At 39.2% G+C, this 22,111-nt stretch overlaps 1 protein-coding gene across 1 annotated transcript in view; it reads right to left on the bottom strand.

The window, feature by feature from the left end:
- ofcc1 (orofacial cleft 1 candidate 1) overlaps window positions 1-22,111 on the bottom strand; it is a 254,122-nt gene that overhangs the window by 220,655 nt on the left and 11,356 nt on the right. The window contains exon 2 of the mRNA XM_073050909.1: window positions 17,741-17,972. Within this exon, the coding sequence (XP_072907010.1) occupies window positions 17,741-17,972 (232 nt within the window). The remainder of the gene's footprint in view (window positions 1-17,740; window positions 17,973-22,111) is intronic.

Raw genomic sequence — 22,111 nt, 5'->3', positions numbered from 1 at the left:
TTACCTCCCAACCACCAGGCTCTTGAACAGAAGGAGTTGACTTCACATAACTTCACTTGTCCCATCAATGTTCCCACAACCACTTTCAAGCACTCATCATATCAGGTTCTCGATATTTATTGCTTATTTATTTATTATTATTATTTCTTTCTTATTTTTTTAATTATACGGTTTGTTGACTTTCGCACATCCAGTTGGTGCAGTCTTTCATTGATTCTACTATTGAGCATGACCGCAAGAAAATGAATCTCATTTGTGACATATATGTACTTTGATAAAAAATTTACTTTGAAGTGGTGCATTCAAGTGTCGTACCAATGGGAGATGAGCCTTGTGGAGTGTTTCCCCAGGCTTTTGTGTTCTGCCTAATGGGAGCAGGAGAAGAGAGATTGACCAGTGTGGGAGATCTCCTTGCTTATGCTGGGTGCTTCCTGGGTACAGCAAGAACTACAGACTGTGTCAATGAAGAGGAGGACAGTTTTCATGATAGATTGGGCTGTGTTCACCACTCCACAATTCCATGTATTCTTAGGCAAAGCAACTGCCAGACTATTGGCATATGCTATTGAACGACACCCTTTCTCCTCAATGGTACTGGTTGCCAGAAGAAGAATACCAGCGTCCAATTCACCAGCATCCATGAAACACTCTCTTTTCCTTTATATCAGAATCTGAAAGTGAAGAGATTTCCATTACAACTAGAACTAATCAGGTAAAGTAATTTAGAATGGATTCAGAGACCAGAATGTATATTAGAAGCAATTCTGGCAAGTTTTCTCAATGGGTATTTGGAGAAAAATGTTTGAAAACACTAAGCAATAAGTGAGGTATCGCATCTATAAAACAGAGGGCAAAAGTTGGAGAGTGTAGAGTATGCAAGAGACCAGCATTTAACTGGTAAACCAAACCAGTGTAGAATGCTTAAAGTGAGATAAAAACACAATGATGAAGAAGAAAGAAAACAAAGATGAATAAAGTTTTAAAAAGGGTGAAGCAAATCAGCTGGATGCTGATATTCTAATATTACAAGATTGTTCACCGCTTTTGTTTCATGAGGTTCCAGAGAAAGGGAGCAAACATTCCTCTGGTCACTCTGCCCAGTTATACAGATTTCCCCCATTTAGTATTCTTACAGAATCAAACACATGGTTTTAGAAAGCACATTGAATATTGATATTGGCAACCAGAAGAGTCAAAATTATCTGAGAAGGAGCACTCTGAGGGTAAGGACCAATGTTTTTTTTATTGTATATTTCCAAGAACATTGTAAAACACACACACACACACACACACACACACTCACACACACACACACACACACACACACACACACACACACACACACACACACACACACACACACACACACACACACACACACACACACACACACACACACACACACACACACACACACACACACACACACGGAGCCATGGCATGTATTTGTTTTAGGCTATTTTACAACATTTGCAAACATCAAATGTTTTGCTTTTTGAAAGTTGCGGAGGCAATGCAACAGCCCAAGATGTACGAGAACTCAATGAAGAAATCTGCACATTTTATGCCTGGCTCTGTGAGCCAACGTTCTTAATTAAGAGAAAAATCTGCACAGTGTATAATGGTAGCATCCAAATTAATTCTTTGCAAAGGGCTTATGATTTTGTTAATTCTTCCTCCATTACATCCCACTGTGCTTCACTTAAATCAAAAGGATATACTAAACCTATGAATCAAACAATAATTAGTTATTCACTTACAGTGTTTTAATGTATCTTTTGACCTACAAGCTGACACAAATAGTTAAAGATATTATGGTTTGATAGAAAGAGGACTATAACAAATGTTTGGGGCAACCACGCTTGGCTCTCAGGTTACATGTTATTCCTTTTCAAGTGAAATTGTTCCCATCCAGTGTAGGATCTTACACTAATGAAACTTAAACTGGAGGGTGTCGCATCCTATTTAAAACATTGTAAAGCAAGGCACACTAACAAGCAAAGCAATTACTGCTTCTGTGGGCAGTTTTCCTTTGTATGCATTGGCTTTATACTGACACAGCATACAGTGATAGAATTAAAAAATAATCTAGTAAGTTCAATTTCTTTTTAACAAGGTTGCCATTATTTCCTTTCTTCTCCCTTTTGTTTGATATTCAGTAATATTACCCAATGCTGCAAAACTGGCTGGCTGAATTCATTTCAACTCCTACTCTCCAAATATCTTGTAATAATTTGCTAAATAAAACGCAATAACAATAATTTCTCTCCCGCAACAACAGCAAGGAGCTCCTCAAATTGAAGTTCAATATAATTTGCACTGAGATCTGAATAAAACATATAAGGAAAATCAGTCAAACACTCGCAATTAAAGAAGATGAAAAATCTAAAAAGAAATTAAATTTAGTTGTAATACAACTTCCATTCTTCTCTTGCTAGAAAATTACTACCAAAGTGTTTTTTCTGTAATTTAAATGTTAAGCCACCAGATGTGTGTCTCATGCTTGAAGAGTTGAAGCTTTGCATTATTTAGCATATTAAGACCCACAGAATGTAAAAAAAGAATTCTTCATTGCCTCGAGGTTCTAATTAAGTAAACCTTTGCTTGATGCATGCAAAAATTGCAATACAAGAAATTTCTTTTTGCAGTCAGTCCCAGCAATATAATAAATATGGAAAATTCTAAACCGATATAATTTTTCTTTTGCTTCAGGATTCAAATATATCTACTATAATCAGCTACTCGGAATAAAGGCAAACAATCAACAAGAGACCTAAAGCACTTAGGTTAACATCCACATACTTTGTGTAATAGTAAATGAATATCACATTTCACACGCAGTATTCACAAAACATAAGTTTAAACTTAGTTATCTGTGGCATTTTCCAAAGATCTCAACTTTGCGTGACAGAGTAACTTTGCTGCATGATCTCTTCTACCGCATCAAGAGCTGTTAAATGCATAATCTGATGCAGCTTCTGCATTTGTACTTTCATTTCCAAAATATGGCCCCTTTGACTTCACTACAAGCTGTGCACAGGCACAATTAAACAGATTTAGCACATGCAACCAATGGAGGTTTTTATTCCCCAAATTCCTCAATTTGCAAATTGCCAATAAAATGGCGAGCTTCATGTACGAAGTTTAGCCAAAAAGCAAAAGTGCTGTAGAAGTTGGAGTTGAAAACCTGAAATGCTGAAAGCACTTAAGCAGGTTCGAGTGCAAGATGAACTTATGGAGAACTCAAGGTGGGCGTAATATTTAAGGACCATGATCCTGAATATCTAATGCTCTACAGGGATCCAGATTGAACAGTTACTGCCCTTTTTCCAGAGAAGCGAAGAAATTATTTAAAACTGTAAACCTGTGGAAGTGGCGAACGTCAAAAATATGTAAATAAAAATAAGGTTCATAAGTTGGCAACACCTAATGGAAAAAAATCTAACTGGGAAAAATTCTTTGGTCCAAGAATATTCAGAATAAAGAACATGAACTCCATAGGAAACTGTTAAAGCAAATTTACTTTTGAAAGGTAATTAGTTCAGCTTATGAATAGAGATAATGAATAAAGAGATATTGAGAGCCATTTGGACCGAATGGGGAAACTCATTTGGAGCAGAGATAATGGCATGCATGATTTGGGCTCAATGGCCTGTTTCCATGCACTTCTACAGAATTATTTACTGAACACAGATCAAATATAAAACAGAACAGCCGTTTTGGCCCATGATGCCTGCACCAAACATGTTGCCAAATTAAACTAAACCTCTTCAGCTTGTACACGATCCATATCCCTGCATTCCGTGCATTTTATGTGCCCATCTAAAAGCCTCTAAAATGCCACTATCACATCTGGTTCCACCACAACTTCAGCAGCCCATTCAGCGTGTAATAAAATGAAATGCACATCTCTATTAGACTTCCCTCCTCTCACCTTAAATGTATGTTCACTAATATTTGAACTTGCAACCTTAGAAACAAAAAAAAAGATTCTCATCGTCTATATGATCTATGCCTTTATTTCTTGAAACGAATTTGAAAGCTTCCCTGTAATGCACATGTTAAATGAAGAGTGCATATACTTATGAGGTGTATAGACCTCATCCATAGACTGAACCATTGCTTTTGATGAGCCAAGATCTAAAGGGAAAGAATGAACACGAAGTCCCAGCCATGGTCAGTATTCACTAAGCTTCTCAAATAAGAGGAAGAGAGATACTTGAAGGACATCCACTGCAACAGCTCACCCACAGAGACTGGTTAGCTGGACCAAATTCAACAGGACTAGCAAACAACCTTTCCTCAGGCAGCTGGAGATAGTTGCATTTGGAAAGAAAAATTGTAAAACCAAATTTAACAACCAATTCATGTTTCAGACAAAGTACCCTCTTTGCATGACAAATGAGTGCAAACCAGAATAATAAATCTATCATCAATGATTATTTCTACATAGCTAGCCCATATTTCAACTGTAAATTGTTGACTTAGATTTTCTTCAGCACCCAAACTTACAATGGAATTTTGCTGCATTGGAACATTCCAGCAGACAAGTGGTTAAACTTACAGTTAAATAGTTGTAGAGTAATACAGCATGGAAACAGGCCCTTTGGCCTAACTCATCCCTGCTAACCAAGATGTCCATCTAAGTTATTCCCAATTACCCATATCCTTCTAAACCTTTCCAATCCGTGTGCATAAATGGATAAGGAACAAAAGATACAGTCTTAATGCCTGCAAATAGGATTAGTGCAGCTGGCCAAAAAGGTCCACAAGGGCTGAAGGGGTTCATTTCCATGCTGTATAAGCTAACAAAATTTTCTTCAAGAATGGAATAAAATGTGTTCAACACCTGTTGTGATCTGGGAATAGAAACATGGCAGTCAAGTTATGCAATCAGAGTTTTGTCCCACTGGTCAGAAAAGTGAGTTGAATCCTATTGTCATAACTGGAGAATATAAATTCAAGTAATTAAATAAATCTGCATTAAAAACATTGTTTCATTAAACACTGAATTATTGAAATAACACTTCTGGGTCAATCATGTCAAACTGGGAAAGAAATCCCCTCTCCTTAGCCTATCTGATCCATGAGTGGGTCCAGACTCACCAATAAGATTTGCCCTTAACTGCCTCCGAAGTTCCAAGGCAGTAAGGAATGGTCAATAAGTTCTGGTGTTCCTAGCAACACTCATATACTGTGACAGCTAACTAAGGTGGTCTCTCATTTCAGGAAGCTTTCCTAAGAAGAAAGCTATGTAGGAGGGAAGGGTTAAATTAATTTCAGAGTAGGCTAAATAGTCAGAACAACATTGTGGGCCAAATGGTTTGTATGTGCTGTAATGTTCTATGTTCCATATTCTATGTTTTAAAACAAGCTGTATTGCGATTTTCTGTAATGCATATGTCAAGAAAAACAAGTTGAAGAAAGATAAATTTTGTGTATTTATTTATTTACACTTTGTTTCACATAAAGTCTGAGGGAGCAAACTGTTTCGCAAATATTTGGGCATTGTTTTACGAATTCTGTGAGGGTAAATTTCCATAATCGAATTACCTTAACATGGAAGTAGCCTCCAATATTACTAAAGTTAGACCAGGAAATGCTCAGCAGGTCAGGCAGTGTTTGCAAAGAGAGCAACAGAGTTAACATTTCACTCAAAGCCAGACTGGAAAACTGATTACCAAAATCACACTTTAATCAAAACAAGCTCACTAACCATAACAGTTACTTAATGCAAAAACTGGAATAATGCATGTTAGTTTCTCAAACAATTTACAATTCCAAAGAAATGAATCAAACCCTTAAATAGTCAATTGTTACGGGGGGGGGGGGCATGAATAACTGGAAGAAGTATTTAACTGCAATCCTCTTGAATCCTCTTAAAATGAAATAGTGAAATATTTGACAATGAGTGCTCTGTAAAGGCCAATGCAGAGAGGCAACATTTTAAATCCTGTTAGCTGAATAAGGCATAAGATTCACACATCAGGAACATTCTCCTGCCAAGAATTGACAGTGATGATTAGGGAGAATTTTCTGTCGGATAATTTCGTCATAACTTAAATTACAAAGGAAGACTTTTTAAACTGTAAATTGATGCATGCCTTTATAATAAATGGCTTGCTGCAATAATACTAAATTATGTGCTGCAGAAGGTGATCTGTACGATATCTGCAAACATCTGGCCAAACTCTCCCTTAACAGGGATGAAATTATTCATTTAATGCAATTGGTTAAACCAACAGCAGACATGAAACTCACAGTTTCTGTAGCCTTAGCTTTGTTAACATTTAGAATAATGCTATTGAGAATTATTTGTTGGTATAGGATGACTGCACTTGATTGTGCTAGGCTGAAGAGCCTATTTCTATGCAATATGGTTTTATGATTACATCCAAGGTCCACCAAACAGTTAGCTATGCCTTAAAAGCTTAAATTCACATCACTTTTTCAAAACATTCCTTGTTGCAGCTCCTACTCACCAAAAAGAAAACAATGCTAATTTAATCACAATTCATTTGGTATCCAAAGGTATGTGGTGATACCTATGACATCAAAATAAAGTCAGATGTCCAACCTGATGGAGGTATTTTAATATCTTTTTCTTTTACCATTTCACTTTCTCTTTGTGCTTGTTTTGCGTCTCTCTCTCACACACAACATGAAAATCTCTCTCCACTTCCTTTACACCAGTGGGAATACTTCCCTTGTGGGTGATAGGATCTCTTTGGGAGGGTCAAAGGTTGCCCCGGAGAGGAAGTGACAAGCTGCGAAATGTAAAAGAACAATTTTTTCCACATGTTCTTGTGCTCTAAAAGCTGTATGGGGTTGTCAGCCAATATCATTTTAAAATGGGCCAGGTTATAATATAACATGCCTGTCAAATTCAATTTATAATTAGAGTGGCTGTATTTAGTTATGAAGTTTTACTGTTCTAGTAGGTTAAATCTACATGCCGTATATATCAGCAAATGATGCTTGAAGTTAACTTTGAAAACTTTCAAAGTTGTTTAAACAGAAAAATAATTTTTCCTTTTTGCACAAGGATCAGATTTAACTGCAGGATATAAATCAATCCATTTGCTTCCTTTGGCACTGAGAGGAGATTTTATTCAATACATTGTTGCATATATTTGCATTTTATAGTGGGAGATGTTAGACGGAGCTCCTTTGAGAAAGACTCCTATTAGTACAGTCTGTATCTACATGCAAGAAGGCAATATAACCTATGTTTGAGCTTACAATTTCTCAAGATGCAGCACAACTAAAACTCATCATAACTCAGCTATTCATCGAAGCCAATTAAGCATTCCTTTACTCTTCTGAGAACTTTAAAATTGTTAATCTGCTTGTTTATTTTATTGTACCATTCCTTGACTTTAATACAACTCCAATGTTTAATTGCTTATTTAAACATATCATGATTTGTACCTATGGATTTGATAATGTGAGACAGTAGTCTTCAATGTCTTTTTTGTTGCTGTCAACATCACTCTGCAGCACATGGGTTTGATTCCATGTGGCCCTGTGCAGACGTAAGCAGACAAAGTTTATCAGTAATAGGCTGGATGAGACTGCCAAGCCCTTCTCCAGGAACTTTGCAAGATGCTCAGAAGAGTCCGCAAGATCACTAATGGAAACCTTCCCCTGGTCAGGTACTAATCTTCCTTTAAATAGGATAGTCCAACTCATCTTATACCACCTCTGTAAACAGATAGCTGACTCAGGTGGTCCCAACCTATTTTATGCCTTGGACCAATACCATTAAGCAAGGTGTCCATGGACCCCAGGTTAGGGGCCCTGAGCAGACTGGTCTGCTATTTCCCATACATCACTCTGGCGCATGTAGTGATAAATTTAAACTACTAACACCCATGCTATAGAATAACAAAATTAAATATACAAGTCCCATAAAGTAGATTGCTGTACAACCAACTTCAAAGTGCAAATGAGTGCAAATTCAAATTTAACTGTACAAATTCCAAACTCAGCAGTTAAGGAAAACATGATGACTGAGGAACTTAATTGTGTTCAGGTAAAAAAAAGTCTAACTGCATTGAATAAGTCTTTTCTATGCTAGCACATTATATAAGCCTTATATAGAGAGGTATCTGGATAGAATACAAATAAACTATGGAATGTTGTTACTTGTCAAGTCATATACACTTGAATGGAAAAATGTGTGGGGCTGTAATGAAAAAGCAAGATAATATTTGATAGTCTTCAAAGGGCTGGCACTGGGATGATGGGATGAACATCCTCTTTACCTCCACTACAGTATACACAATAAATCAGTTAGGATTTGTTCGAATTGTATGTACACAATATGTTCGAATTGTTTTCCCACAGATAACCTAGGGTAGCAAACACACAAATATTATTTAATAAAAACAAGGGAATCCGTGTTAATTGTAATACTTGCTAAAAGAGGATATAGCTGAAAAAATATATACTTAACAAGCAGTGCTGCAAAGAAAGTATTTTAATGACTGATAAGACCACCAAGGTGAAAAAAATTCTTCATCTGAATTTTCAAGATTGCAAGACGTATCACAAACTGACACTCAAAATATTGGTAAACTTTTCTTTAACATCACCTTCTACTTTGATTGCTTTGAAGATGGATTTCTCTGAAATATAAGACCATTTCTATTGTTTCTGCCTGTACGGCGACCAGTGAAATCCTCAAGATGACTGTGCCTGTGAGACAGGAGACTTTCCCTTGTAAAGATTGGAAGGAGGCATTTTGGACACAAAAGCAATTCACCTCAGCTCAAATAATTTTCTTCAAATAATTTGCTAAGAAATTAATCAAAGGATTCCATATATCTTCAGACCACATGTTTAAAAATGTATTACATTTAAGATCCACAAAAGTGTTCCACTGCAAGATGAAAAACTGTCCTTCGAGAATAAAAGCCAACCGCCAGAAGCAACTTGGTAACCTCACTGCAATAGATGAGGATGTAAGTAATATTCATGTCAAATGACCACACACATCATAGGCTCCTTGTTGATATCTTAATGGGATCTTACTCAAGTTAGCATAGACCTCTGAACCTCAGAGGCAGCATAATGATCCCTAAGTGGACTTACACATTAATATAAATGACTGCTAGTCTGTTCACCAAGAGCTTTAATCTGGGAAAGGTCCTGAGTTTAAAAAAACTTTAAGTTCTGTGGCACAGCTGTACTCTAGCAGTAATTTTAGATTTCCCTTGCAACCCATCACAAATACAACAATTACAATGTAATCCAATAATGGTTATCACATTTTTATAACTCCATGTATCCCACTATTTTCTCTGGCTGCATCACATAATATTGCAAGAGTTCATTTGTCTCCTAAGAGGCTGGAAAATATTTATCTCTCACCAGAGATCAATTTGGCAACAGACAGCTAGGAACTTGAGGTATTTCTTGGCATTACAGCACTTAAAAAAAATTTTTAAACAAGAACTAATCCAATGTTTGTGTGCTAACCAACATCAATTAAATGAAAAAAAATTCAAGTGCATAAGTTTTTCTTTCAATATGCGATAGCTGAATATCCATGTTAACCTTTCACTCTACAAAAAAGCACATGCTTCTTGGGATATAGGTAGGGTTATTCATGTCAGCTGTGATTCTGTTTATAAACAGAAAATTAAAGGCTTGAGTTCCACTCCAGACACAAGCCCTTAACCTGGTGATCCAAAGCAGTACTAAGGATGTGAGGCATAGCCAGAGCTGCTATCCTTTGAATAGGACATCAAACAAACCTGTTCTATCTTTAACAACAGAGGTGTCATCACTAATCTCCCAGCCAAAACTTATTCTGTAAAGTTAACACTGCTAAAATAGACTAATTAATAAGCCCTCGCTACTCATGGGAGCTTGCTATTCTGAAAACTAGCAACTATGTGTGGTGCATCAGAGAGTTTTCACTTCATTACCTACTCCAATGGCTTTCAGATGTGTTGGGGTCATGAAAGTTATTGCCTGCTTGCTAACCTTTCTTCAGCCTACCAAGTGATAAGACACAAAACTTAAGACATATTAGCCCACTCAAACCATTGAGTCTGTTCCGCCATTCCATCAGGGCTGATCCCAGATCCCACTCAACCCCATACACCTGCCTTCTCACTATATCCATTGATGCCCTGACTGATCAGGAAACTATCAACTTCAGCCTTAAACATACCCACGGGCTTGGCCGCCACTGCAGTCTATGGCAGAGCATTCCATAGATTCACTACTCTCCGGCTTAAAAAAGATCCTCTGTTCTAAAAGGTTGCCCTCAATTTTGAGGCTATACCCTCTAGTTCTGGATAACGCCACCATAAGAAACATATTTTCCACAGTCACCTTATCTAGTCCTTTCAGCATTCAGTTGGTTTCAATGAGATCCCCATGCATTCTTCTAAATTCTACTGAAGCTGCCAAATGCTCCGCATATATTAACCCCTTCATGCCCAGAATCATCCTTGTGAACCTCTCTGGACTCTCTCCAATGACAACACATCCTTTCTGAGATATGGGGCCCAAAACCGTTGACAATACTCCAAGTGTGGCCTGAATCGTGTCTTATAAAGCTTCAACATTATCTCCTTGCTTTTATATTCTATTGCAACATTGTATTTGCCTTCTTTACCACAGACTCAACCCGAAAATTAACTTCCTGAGAGTCTGCACAAGGATTCCTAAGTCCTTTTACACTCTGATGTTTAAACCTTCTCCTCATTTAGATAATAGTCCGTACTGTTGTCCCTTTTATCAAAATGCATTATCATACATTTCCCAACACTGTAATCCATTTGCCACCTTTTTGCCTATTCTGCCATTATGTCTAACTCTTGCTGCAATCGCATCGCTTCCTCAGCACTACCTACCCTTCCACCTATCTTCATATCATCTGCAAACTTTGCCGCAAAGGCATCAATTTTACTATCTAAGTCATTGACAATGTGAAAAGTAGTGGTCCCAATACTGACCCCTGAGGAGCACCACTAGAAAAGGCCAACCAGAAAAGGCCCCCTTTATTCCCACTCACTGCCTCCTTCCCGTCAGCCATTCCTCTATCTGACCAGCATCATTTCCCAGTGGTCCAATATTAACTCTCACCTCCCTTTTACTCTTTACATAAGTGAAAAAATGTTTAGTGCCCTGCTTTATATTATTAGCTAGTTTGCCCTCATATTTTATCTTTTTCCTTCTTACAGCTTTTTTTAGTTGCTTTTTGTTGGAGTTTAAAAGCTTCCCACTCACCTTTGCTACCTTATGTGCCCTCTCCTTGGCTATTATTCAGCCTTAACTTCCCTTGTCAGCCACGGTTGCATTCCCCTGTCATTTGAGAACTTCTTCTGTGTGGCACATTTATCCTGCACCTTGTGAACTATTCCCAAAAAATTTAGCTAGCTCTGCTCTGCCATCATCCCTGCTCCTATCCTCCTCCAGTCCAGCTGGGCAAACTCCTCTCTCATGCCTCTGTAATTCCCTTTATTCCATTGTGATACTGACTCATGTGACATGCTTCTCCCTCACAAATTACACTATGAATTCAATCACATTATGATCACTGCCTCCTAAGGGTTCTTTTACATTAAGCTCCCTAATAAGATCTGGGTTATTACACAACACCCAATCTAAGATAGCCTTTCCCCGAGTAGACTTAAGCACAAGCAGCTCTAAAAAGCCATCTCACAGACATTCAACAAATTCCCTCTCTTGTGATTCAACACCAACCTGATACAGATAAAAGTCTCAGTTAGGCACCAAGCTGCCTTTCATATTCCAGTGAAATGTCAAGGCCATTTGATTTATTTGTTGGAAAATTTGTGCAGGACACATCCAGGTTCATTGGAATTTTACAATGCTTTGCTACCAATACAAAACCAGAAAACGGTAGAAAATCCTAATACAGTAGTTACTTGAACCATTCTCCAATCACTCCTGCATGGACAGTTACTGTTGCTCAACCACAAATGTTCTTAAGAAGGTGATGGTGAGCAACATTCTTGAATACCCACACTCCTTCTTAATAAGATGCTCCTAAAATAATGTTGGGTAGAGAATTCAGATTCAGATTCAGAATTATGTTATCACACGTAACAGTGAAGGAATACCAATATACTTTCAAGTCATGACAGGTAATCTGTAGCTGCTGATGTTTACAGATGCACTTGTCCTTCTTGGTGGTTGGGATCATGTGTTCGAAAGGAGCATTTGGAATGGCCAGAGCAAGCAGCAGCAGTGCGTATTGTGGATGGTATACACTGCAGACTTTGTGTGCTGCTGGTCAATGGAATAAATGTTTAGTATGTTTGATGAGGTGACAATCACGTGGCTGCTTTGCCTTAGTGGTATCAAGCTCTTGAGTATTGTTGAAGTTCTGCCCATCCATGGAAGTGGAGAGTATTTCAAGTGTCTTGTAGATGGTGGAAAGAGTGTCAGAAGGTGAGTCACTCACTGCAAGATACCCCATCTCTTGACATAATCTTTTCATTTCATTTCAAGTATATTTATCATTTAAGAATGTATGAATTATACAACCTTGAGATTGGTTTGCTCACGGGTAGCCACAAAGCAAGAAACCTGAAATAATCTAATATAAAGAAAAGAAGAATAAAAATAAAAGACCGACTCTTGATGCTCAAGAGAAAGAAAAAAATACAAGTCATTCAAACAACTGAAGCAAACAACAGTCATGAGGGTTGTTGTAGCCACAAGGACAGAGCAGAGGTCAAGTGACTGGTCCAATTGATTTCATGGTCAATAGTGAACTTCAAGATATTGTCAGTGGAGCACTCAATGATGTTAGTTAAAGAGTAAGTAGTGAGATCTATCCATAGTGGAAACAACCATGGCCTGGCACCTGTCTACAGCAAATATAGGGACATCAATGGAATTTATTAAATGACTAGTTTCAAGTAGCCACTCCTTCTCAAATGTTGCTCCTTGGGATTGAGAATGATTATGTTCACTCTACTTTGATGGATTCTGAAATATGAGTACCAGTGTCGCTGCCACAGATTGGGGTAGGAGATTTACCAAAGGGACAGGGAAGTGGGTAGTTCGAGAGATGGTGTATCATTTCCTCCATGTGTTCTTGATGGTTGACCTCGAGATTATCCACACCATCCCAAATATTCCACATCCACCTTGAATGGTCATTGGGATTTTCGTGAGTCAGAGAAGATGTTGCAGTTCTTCAAGGAGACTTAGCACAGCCCTGAATCAATCTCTCTCTCTGCCTGATCACCTTTTTCAAAGGAAGAGCTCAGAACAAAGTGATTTTATTTGGAGTCTGGTATTGGGCATGCAAATAATTGGTTTAGCTATTGTAATTTATCAGGGGATGCAGGCCTGACAGAGAATATTGACATTGGTTCACTTGTGTTTGAGCAAATTACAAGGCTTTTATAGTGACAATGTTATATTTACTTTCTTCCAAATGCACAACAATCATCAAAAACTTGCAACTAAGACAACTGCATTTATCTCAACAGCCGTGAATGTCTATCTATGAACTGAAAAGCCTTGTGCTTAACGCTTCTGTACGGCATTACAGAAGAATAACACATAAAAATCAGGCTATATTATGACTACTTCAGATAACTATCTAGTACATTAACCATGCTCAATGGCATGAACATCCCAATGACCCAAGTAAAAAAACATTTCCATTGACAATTCATGGGAAAAGCTACCAACCATCAATTAGCAAGCACTGCAAAGCCATCTAATCAAATTAATCTTTTTTTTTAAACCCAGTAATCCAGAACGAGCAACAACAAAATAATTCAATTACCATGATTAACATTTTCATTTCCCATTCAGGCCGGTACATTTAGTTAAAAAACATCTGCAAGAGAAGATAATTTGGTAGGGAAAATGGAAGCAATATCATTAAATTTATCCATAATATTAGTCAATTATCAGAAATAGCTTATGTTTACCTCACAAAGGCCTCGTGCTCTCCAAGGACCTGAGAGTTTGATTGCTGATTCAACCCAGAATTTAGAAACCTCACCTGGGACTGAGTGTTGGGCTGTTTTGTCTACTGCCAACAATTAGTGAGAGAGCAGACTGGGTCATCGAGCCAAAGGGTTATACAGCACTGAACTAGGCCCTTTGGCCCAAATGGTCCATTCTGACCAAGTGCCCATCTAAACTAGTTCCCTTTGCCCACGTCTGGCCAATAAACTTCTAAACCTTTCTTAACCATGTACCTGTCCAAACGTCTTTTAAAAGTTGTTAATGCACCTGTCTTAGCCACTTCAGCTAGCAGCTCATTCCATACACCTCAACCCTCCATGTAAAACAAGTTGCCCCTCAAGTTCCTATTAAATCCCTCTCCTTTCACATTAAACCTATGCCCTCTAGTTCTCGATTCACCAACCGTGCAAAAGACTGATTCCATGGATTTAGTTCCTGAGAGAAGTCATGCATTAGGCCTTTAATCAAAATATTATATACTCAGTAAGCAGGATATTTATCCAGGTGCCCACCTTGGACAAGTAAAGCATGGGTCTTTGTGACCAACATCTGCTGAGAGGTTCCTTAAAGAAGAACACCAAATTTCGATAACACCCTACACTTACATAATTACTGGAATCATTTGATTTGTTCTTCTCAGATCCAGAATGGGTGAGTTTACATATGTCCTTAGATTTGCCCATAAATGTAAATCATGATGTCCAATTATTTTCAGTAAATTTGTGACTATAGCTATAATTCTTCCTCCAGGACTCTTGGCTCGATGTTAAGGCTGCATTACAGATAGAATAACACATGTCACCATGCGTCAGTTGGAAGATTCACCCATTACCACTATGCTCTGTTCCTTCCCTACAATTGTAAGCTATGCCAAAGTTTACCTCCCATTATATGGGCTCACACTTCTTGCTCATAGTCTCTCGTGAGGAACCTTACCAACAGTCTTGGGGCAGCCCATCTGAAAACATTCATTCGGCTGCAACCAGTCCTCACAAAATAGAAATTCCACTCACTGAATCAAACATGCATACTCTTCAGAAATCTAGATAAAGTGCTTTATCCACTGAGTAATTCAAACTAATATGAAATTCTCTTTTGAAAATATGTCTTCTGTTCAATTCCTTTCCTTAAATAATGGATTGACATTTGCAATTTTCCACCTAAATTGTACAATTCCTAAATCCAGAGAGTGTCTAATTTTTCTTCCATTTCCTGCATACCGATACAATCAATCAGGTGCTAAAGGAACTCAGCAGGTTAGGCAGTGCCTGAGAGAAGGAAATGAACAATTGATGATGTAGCTTCTGGAGATCTGCCTAACTTATCCCATTACTTTCTCTTGCTGCTTTTGTTTAACCCAATGAACATTTTCCCTTTCACTGGTTTTATATTTCCTTGCACTGCAGATTTTATTTATCTTTTCCTTCGATTGTAAAAATAGATGCAATACGCACATCCAACGAGTCCAATTTTCTCTTAGTGATCATAATATTACTCGGTAACAGTTTTTGTTTTGAGTTAGAAGATCATGGGGTTCAAGTCGTGATCTGGATGCTTGAGCACAGAAATCTAGGCTGGCACTGATAGAGTAGCAGACTTTGAATCACAAGAGTTAAGAAATAGGAACAAGAGTGGGCCAGCTAGACTGTCACACCTGAGCCATCTCCAACCTCCATCAGTTTATAAAGCCAGAAATGTGTACCAGTACACTACTCGCAATATTCGTGCTCTAATTTTGTTTAATAATCTCTTATGTGGAATCTTACCAAAGAGCTTCAGTAAACCTAAATGTACCCCATCCACTGCAACCCACACAAAATGCTGGAGGAACTCTGCAGGCCAGGCAGCATCTATGGAAAAGAGTAAACAGTCAACGTTTTGGGCCGAGACCCTTCATCATGATTAGAAAGAAAGAGGAGAGGTCAGAATAAGAAGGTGGAGGGAGCGGAGGAAAAAGTACACGGTGGCAGGTGACAGTGAAATTGGGAGAGAGGAAGGGGAGTGAAGTAAAGTGCTGGGAAGTTGATTGGTGAAAGAAATAAAGGGCTGGAGAAGGGGGAAATCTGATCGGAGAGGGTAAAAGACCATGGAAACAAGGGAAGGAGGAGGAACACTAGAGGGAGGTGATGGGCAGGTAAGGAGATAAGACGAGAGAGGGAAACAGGAATAGGGAATGGTGAAGGGGGGAGTGCAATTACAGAAGTTTGAGGAATTGATTTTCATGCCATCATGAAATATAAGGTGTTGCTCCTCCAGCCTGAGTGTGGCCTCATTGTGGCAGTAGAGGAGACTGACATATCGGAATGGGAATGGGAAGTACAATTGAAATGGTTGGCTATTGGGTGATCCCGCTTTTTCTGGCAGATGGAACGTAGGTGCTCGGCAAGGCGGTCTTCCAATCTATGTTGTGTCTCACTGATATACAGAAGGTCACACCAGGAGCACTGGATATAGTAGTTGACCCCAAAAGACCCACAGGTGAAGTGTTACCTCACCTTAAGGGATAGTTTGAGGCCCTTCACCAAGCAACTACGCTTAATTTACAGCATGGAATAGGCCGTTCCGGTCCTCAAGCCGTGCTGCCCAGCAATCCCCCGATTTAATCCTAGCCTAATCCTGTGACAATTTACAATGACCAATCTGTGTGAGGAGACTGGAGCACCTGGAGGAAACCCATTCAGTCACAAGAGAACATACAAACTCCTTACAGGCAGCGGCAGGAATTGAACCTGGGTTGCTGGGACTGTAAAGCGTTGTGCTAACCACTATGCTACCATGACGCCCCTTCCATAATGAGAAGCTAAACCAAGGGCCTGTACTACATTAGAGGTGGATTGGGAAATCAATAGCCACTCATGGTGAGAATGAACTGGGAATTATTCATGGAATCTGGATCAACTGTTATTTCTCAACATAAAGCATTAAGAAAGTTTGTTTGATCATTATTATGCTACTTGTTTTGGGAGTAGGTTGTGTGAAAATTACAGTATCTGCCATACATTTCTTACATTCCTTCAATTCATTGCGATTCAAGTGAAATTGTAAAAAGGTGCAGATGCTGGAAATCCAGAATAAAATAACAAAATGGTGTAAATACTCAACAGTTCATGCCACATCCATGGAAAGAGGTATAGAGGTAACACTCATGTCAAAGTCCCTTGATCAAAGACCCATATCAAAGACCTGGAAGCATAATGTGCTTTGAGATGGACAGGTACTACATAAGTGCTCATCTTTTTGCTTAACAAGAACATGAGATACTGTGCACAAGATAGTCAAGAATTCCAAGAAAATACTATAATTACATACTGCGGCTGAAGTGCATTCTCACAAAATGACCAATAAAAGGATTATCTATAATTCGATAAACCAGGTCACGATTATCCAAAAAGAAAAGCAGTTATTACTTCAGTCTATCCTTTGAAAATTGTCCCACATTACCATTTTAATGATAAGGATATATCAAACAAAGTCTTTTCATTTGAATTAAATTATCATATGTCATAATTATTTAGCCATTATGAACTATCTGGACACTTTACCATGCCAGGTAAGTTCCTATCGGTACTTTTCAGTAACCATCCTTATATGCAAGAGTTTCAGAGGGAACAAATCTAACTGTGAAGGTGAAGATATCATTTGTTGGAGAGGTGGAAAGAATAGCCAGATGAATAACTCATCATGCTCCAATTACAGAGAACCAGTGTGAAACCACTATCAAAGACACAGTGCCCACATTGACTCAGTCACTCAGGTCACTAACCTTGTGGTTGACCAGAAGGCCAGCAGCATTTAGGCAGCAGGTGGAGATCTCTAAATTCAGTCTGCTGGGTCCAGACAACCTTCAGCTCATGGGTAGGGTCCACTGTGTTCTCACTGGTCCCCAGCTGCTTTGCGGAGTGAGAGCCCTCATGGGAAGTGAGCAGTTGCGGAGGAAGCTGCAGTTCTAGTGCACATTGCTCCTGTCCTAAAAGAGATCTGGGGAGCTTTATTATCTGTGAATGAGTTCCAAATCAAAATATTACTTGTCAATGCAGATAGATGGCCTTCCATATTACAAGTATATTCAGATTGTAGCACTTCTATGGCAGCAGCTATAGAAAGTATTAAATACACATGTGTCAAAGACTTCGGTGCCTGATACATTAAACTGTCTTCATGTTCTGCACTGGCCATTGTAAGCTTGTCAGGCTGTAATTGTAACCTCCAAACTCCAGAGTACTTCACTGGAATCTATTATCAGCCAGATTTACGGAGATCAATTCTATGAGAAATGAGGACATTGAAAGTGCTAAGTTACTTTATTCATTATAGAAGAAAGGGGAAGGTGAATATAAAAGTAGGGTGTCACAGTAGCGTAGCAGTTATCACGCCGCTTTACAGTACATGTGACCCGGGTTCAATTCCTGCCGCTGCTTTAAGATGTTTGTTCATTCTCCCTGTGACCAGGTGGGTGACCCCGTTTGCCCCCACAGTCCAAAGACACGCTGGTTGGTAAGCTAATTGATCATTGTAATTTGTCCCATAATTCGGCTAGTATTAAATTGGGGGACAGCTGGGCGGTTGGCTCAAAGGGCCAGAAGGGCTTACTGCACGCTGAATCTCAATACATAAATAAATGATGACAGTGATAACTGCTAATAAATGTATCTTAAATGTTAGATATAAATTTTGGAACTGGAGGCCAAGACAGAATGAATAGACAAATTCACTTAAAAGAGAGGACAATGACATAAAGGATAAGATGAAATTTAAGGAGTCAGACAGTAGTAGAATCATACAGTCTGGAATCCTGCAGTCTTCCATACTGTAGAAGGGCTGGATGGGATAAAGTTTGTCAAATGTGTTCAGTAAATTTTCCTTTATCAATACACAGAAGTCGCAACTAGATCTCCTATTAGGGAATGAGACAGGGCTGGTGAGAGAAGTTTGTGTAGGGGAGAAGTTTGCATCTAGTGATCATTACGCCATTAGTTTCAAGGTAATTATGGAAAATGTTAGGTCTGGTCCTCAGGTTGAGATTCTAGCTTGAAGGAAGACCAATTTTAATGGTGAAGGATCTGGCCAGTGTAGATTGGGATAGATTGTTTCCCGGCAAAGGTGCACTTAGTAAATGGGAGGCCTTCATAACTGAAATTTTGAGAGTACAGTGTTTGTATGTTCCTGTCTGAATAAAAGGCAAGAATAACAGATTTAGGGAAGCATGGTTTTCAAGAGGCCCTGGTTAAGAAAACGAAGGAGCTGCATAGCAGATATAGGCAGGCAAGAACAAATGAGGTATTTGAGGAGTGTAAGACATGCAAGAGAACACTTGGAAAGGAAATCAAGAGGACTAAAAGAAGACATGAGGTTGCTCTAGCAAAAGTGAAGAAGAAACCTGAGGGCTTCTACAGATATATTAAGAGCAAAAGGACAGAAAGGGACAAAATTATGTGGTAAATTGCATCAGCAAATTTGCAGATAACAACAGGATTAGGGGTGTATGGGCAACAAAGAAGACTATTAAAACTTGCAGCAGAATCTGGACCAGCTGGAAAAATGGGTGGAAAAATGATCCATAGAATTTAATACAGACAAGCGTAAAGTGTTGCACTTTGGGAAGACCAATGAGGATAGGTACGTGGTGAGTGGTAGGTCACTGAGGGGTGTGGTAGAACTGAGGCATCTGGGAATACAGATCCATAATTCCTTGAAAAAGACTTCACAGGTAGATAGAGTCATAAAGAAAGCTTCAGCACATTAGCCTTCGTAAATCAATGTACTGAGTACAGGAGTTGGGATATTATGTTGAAATGATATAAAATGTTGTTGAGGTCTAATTTGGAGTATTGTGTCCAGTCTTGGGTACCTACATAGAGGAAAAATGTAAATAAGATTTAAAGACAGTAGAGAAAAATTACAAAGGATGTTGCCGGGACTTGAGAGCCTAATTTATAGGGAGAGATTGAATAGGCTAGGACTTTATAAGACCATAAGACATAGGAGCAGAATTAGGTCATTTGGCAGATCAAGTCTGCTCTGCCATTCAATCATGCCTGAACTTTTTTGTCCCCTCCTCAGCCCCACTCCCCAGCCTTCTCCCCATAACAGACAGACAGACATACTTTATTGATCCCAAGGGAAATAGGGTTTCATTACAGCCGCACCAACCAAGAATAGTGAAGAAATATAGCAATATAAAACCATAAATAATTAAATAATAATAAGTTAATCATGCCAAGTGGAAATAAGTTCAGGACCAGCCTATTGGTTCAGGGTGTCTGACACTCCGAGGGAGGGGTTGTAAAGTGTGATGGCCACAGGCAGGAATGACTTCCTATGATGCTCAGTGTTACATCTCGGTGGAATGAGTCTCTGGCTGAATGTACTGCTGTGCCTAACCAGTACATTACGGAGTAGATGGGAGTCATTGTCCAAGATGGCATGTAACTTGGACAGCATCCTCTTTTCAGACACCACCGTCAGAGAGTCCAGTTTGACCCCCACAACATCACTGGCCTTACGAATGAGTTTGTGGATTCTGTTGGTGTCTGTTACCCTCAGCCTGCTGCCCCAGCACACTACAGCAAACATGATAGCACTGGCCACCACAGCCTCGTAGAACATCCTCAGCAACCTTTGACGCCGTGTCCAATCAAGAACTTATCAATCACTGTCTTAAATACACCCAACAACCTGGCCTCCAGAGCTGCCTGTGGTAACAAATTCCACAAATTTACCACCTTCTGGCTAAAAAAATCTCTCCGCATCTCTGTTTTAAATGGATGCTCCTCTATCTTGAGGCTGTGCCCTCTTATCCTAGACTCCCCAACAATGTGAAATATCCTTTCCACTTCAACTCTGTCAGGCCTTTCAACAAGATTTCAATAAGATTCTCCTCATCCTTCTAAATTCCAGTAAGTACTGACCCTTAGCCATCAAATGATCCTCATATAATAACTCCTTCATTCCTGGAATCATCTGTATGAACCTCGTCTGAACCCTTTCCAATGCCAGCACATCTTTTCAGCCCAGAACTGTTCACAATACTCAAGGTGGGGCCTCACCAGTGTCTTATAAAGCCTCAGCATCACATCCCTGCCCTTGTATTGTAGACCTCTTAAAATGAATGTTAATATTGCATTTGCCTTCCTCACCATCGACTCAATCTGCAAGTTAACCTTTAGGGTGCTTTGCACAAAGACTCCCAAGTCCCTTTAAACTCAGATTTTTGGATTTTCTCCCCATTTAGAAAGTAGTCTGCACATTTATTTCTACTACCAAAGTGCATGACCATACACTTTCCAACAGTGTATTTCATTTGCCACACTCTTGCCTATTTTCCTAATCTCTCTGAGTCCTTCTGCAGCCTACCTGTTTCCTCAACACTACCTGCCCCTCCACAAATCTTAATACCATCTGCAAACTTGGCAACAAGGCCATGTATTCCATCATTTAGATCATTAATACACAGCATAAAAAGAAGTGGTCCCAACATGGACCCCTGCAGAATAACACTAATCACTGGCAACCAACCAGGAAAGGATCCTTTTATTCCCACTCACTGCCTCCTATCAATTAACCAATGATCTAACCATGCCAGTACCTTTCCTGTAATACCATGGGGCTCTTAATTTGGTAAGCAGCCTCATGTGTGGCACCTTGTCAAAGGCCATAAAACATAGGAGCAGAATTGGACCATTCAGCCCATTGAGTCTACCCCACCATTTCATGGCTGATCCCAGATCCCTTTCAAAGCCATATACCTGCCCTCTCACCATTACCCTTGATGTCCTGACCAATCAGAAATCTATCAACTTCCATTTGGAATATACCCACGGACTTGGCATCTACCGCAGTCTGTGGTAGAGCATTTCACAGACTCACCACTCTCTGGCTAAAATTAATCCTCCCTACTTCTGTTCTAAAAGGCTGCCCTTTAATTTTAAGGCTGTGCCCTCTAGTTCTGGATACCCCCACCAGAGGAAACATCCTCTCCACATCCACCTTATGTAGTCCTTTCAACATCCAGTAGATTTCAATGAAATCCCTCTGCTTTCTTCTAATTTTCAATGAGTACAGGCCTAAAGCTGTCAAATGCTCTTCATATGTTAACCCCTTCATTCCTGGAATCATCATTGTGATCCTCCACTGG

This window comes from Hemitrygon akajei, chromosome 1 (assembly GCF_048418815.1).
Source record: "Hemitrygon akajei chromosome 1, sHemAka1.3, whole genome shotgun sequence".
NCBI classification, from domain to species: Eukaryota; Metazoa; Chordata; class Chondrichthyes; order Myliobatiformes; family Dasyatidae; genus Hemitrygon; species Hemitrygon akajei.
Note: the sequence above shows the minus strand (reverse complement) of the source record. Positions and strands in the feature narration are given on the sequence as shown.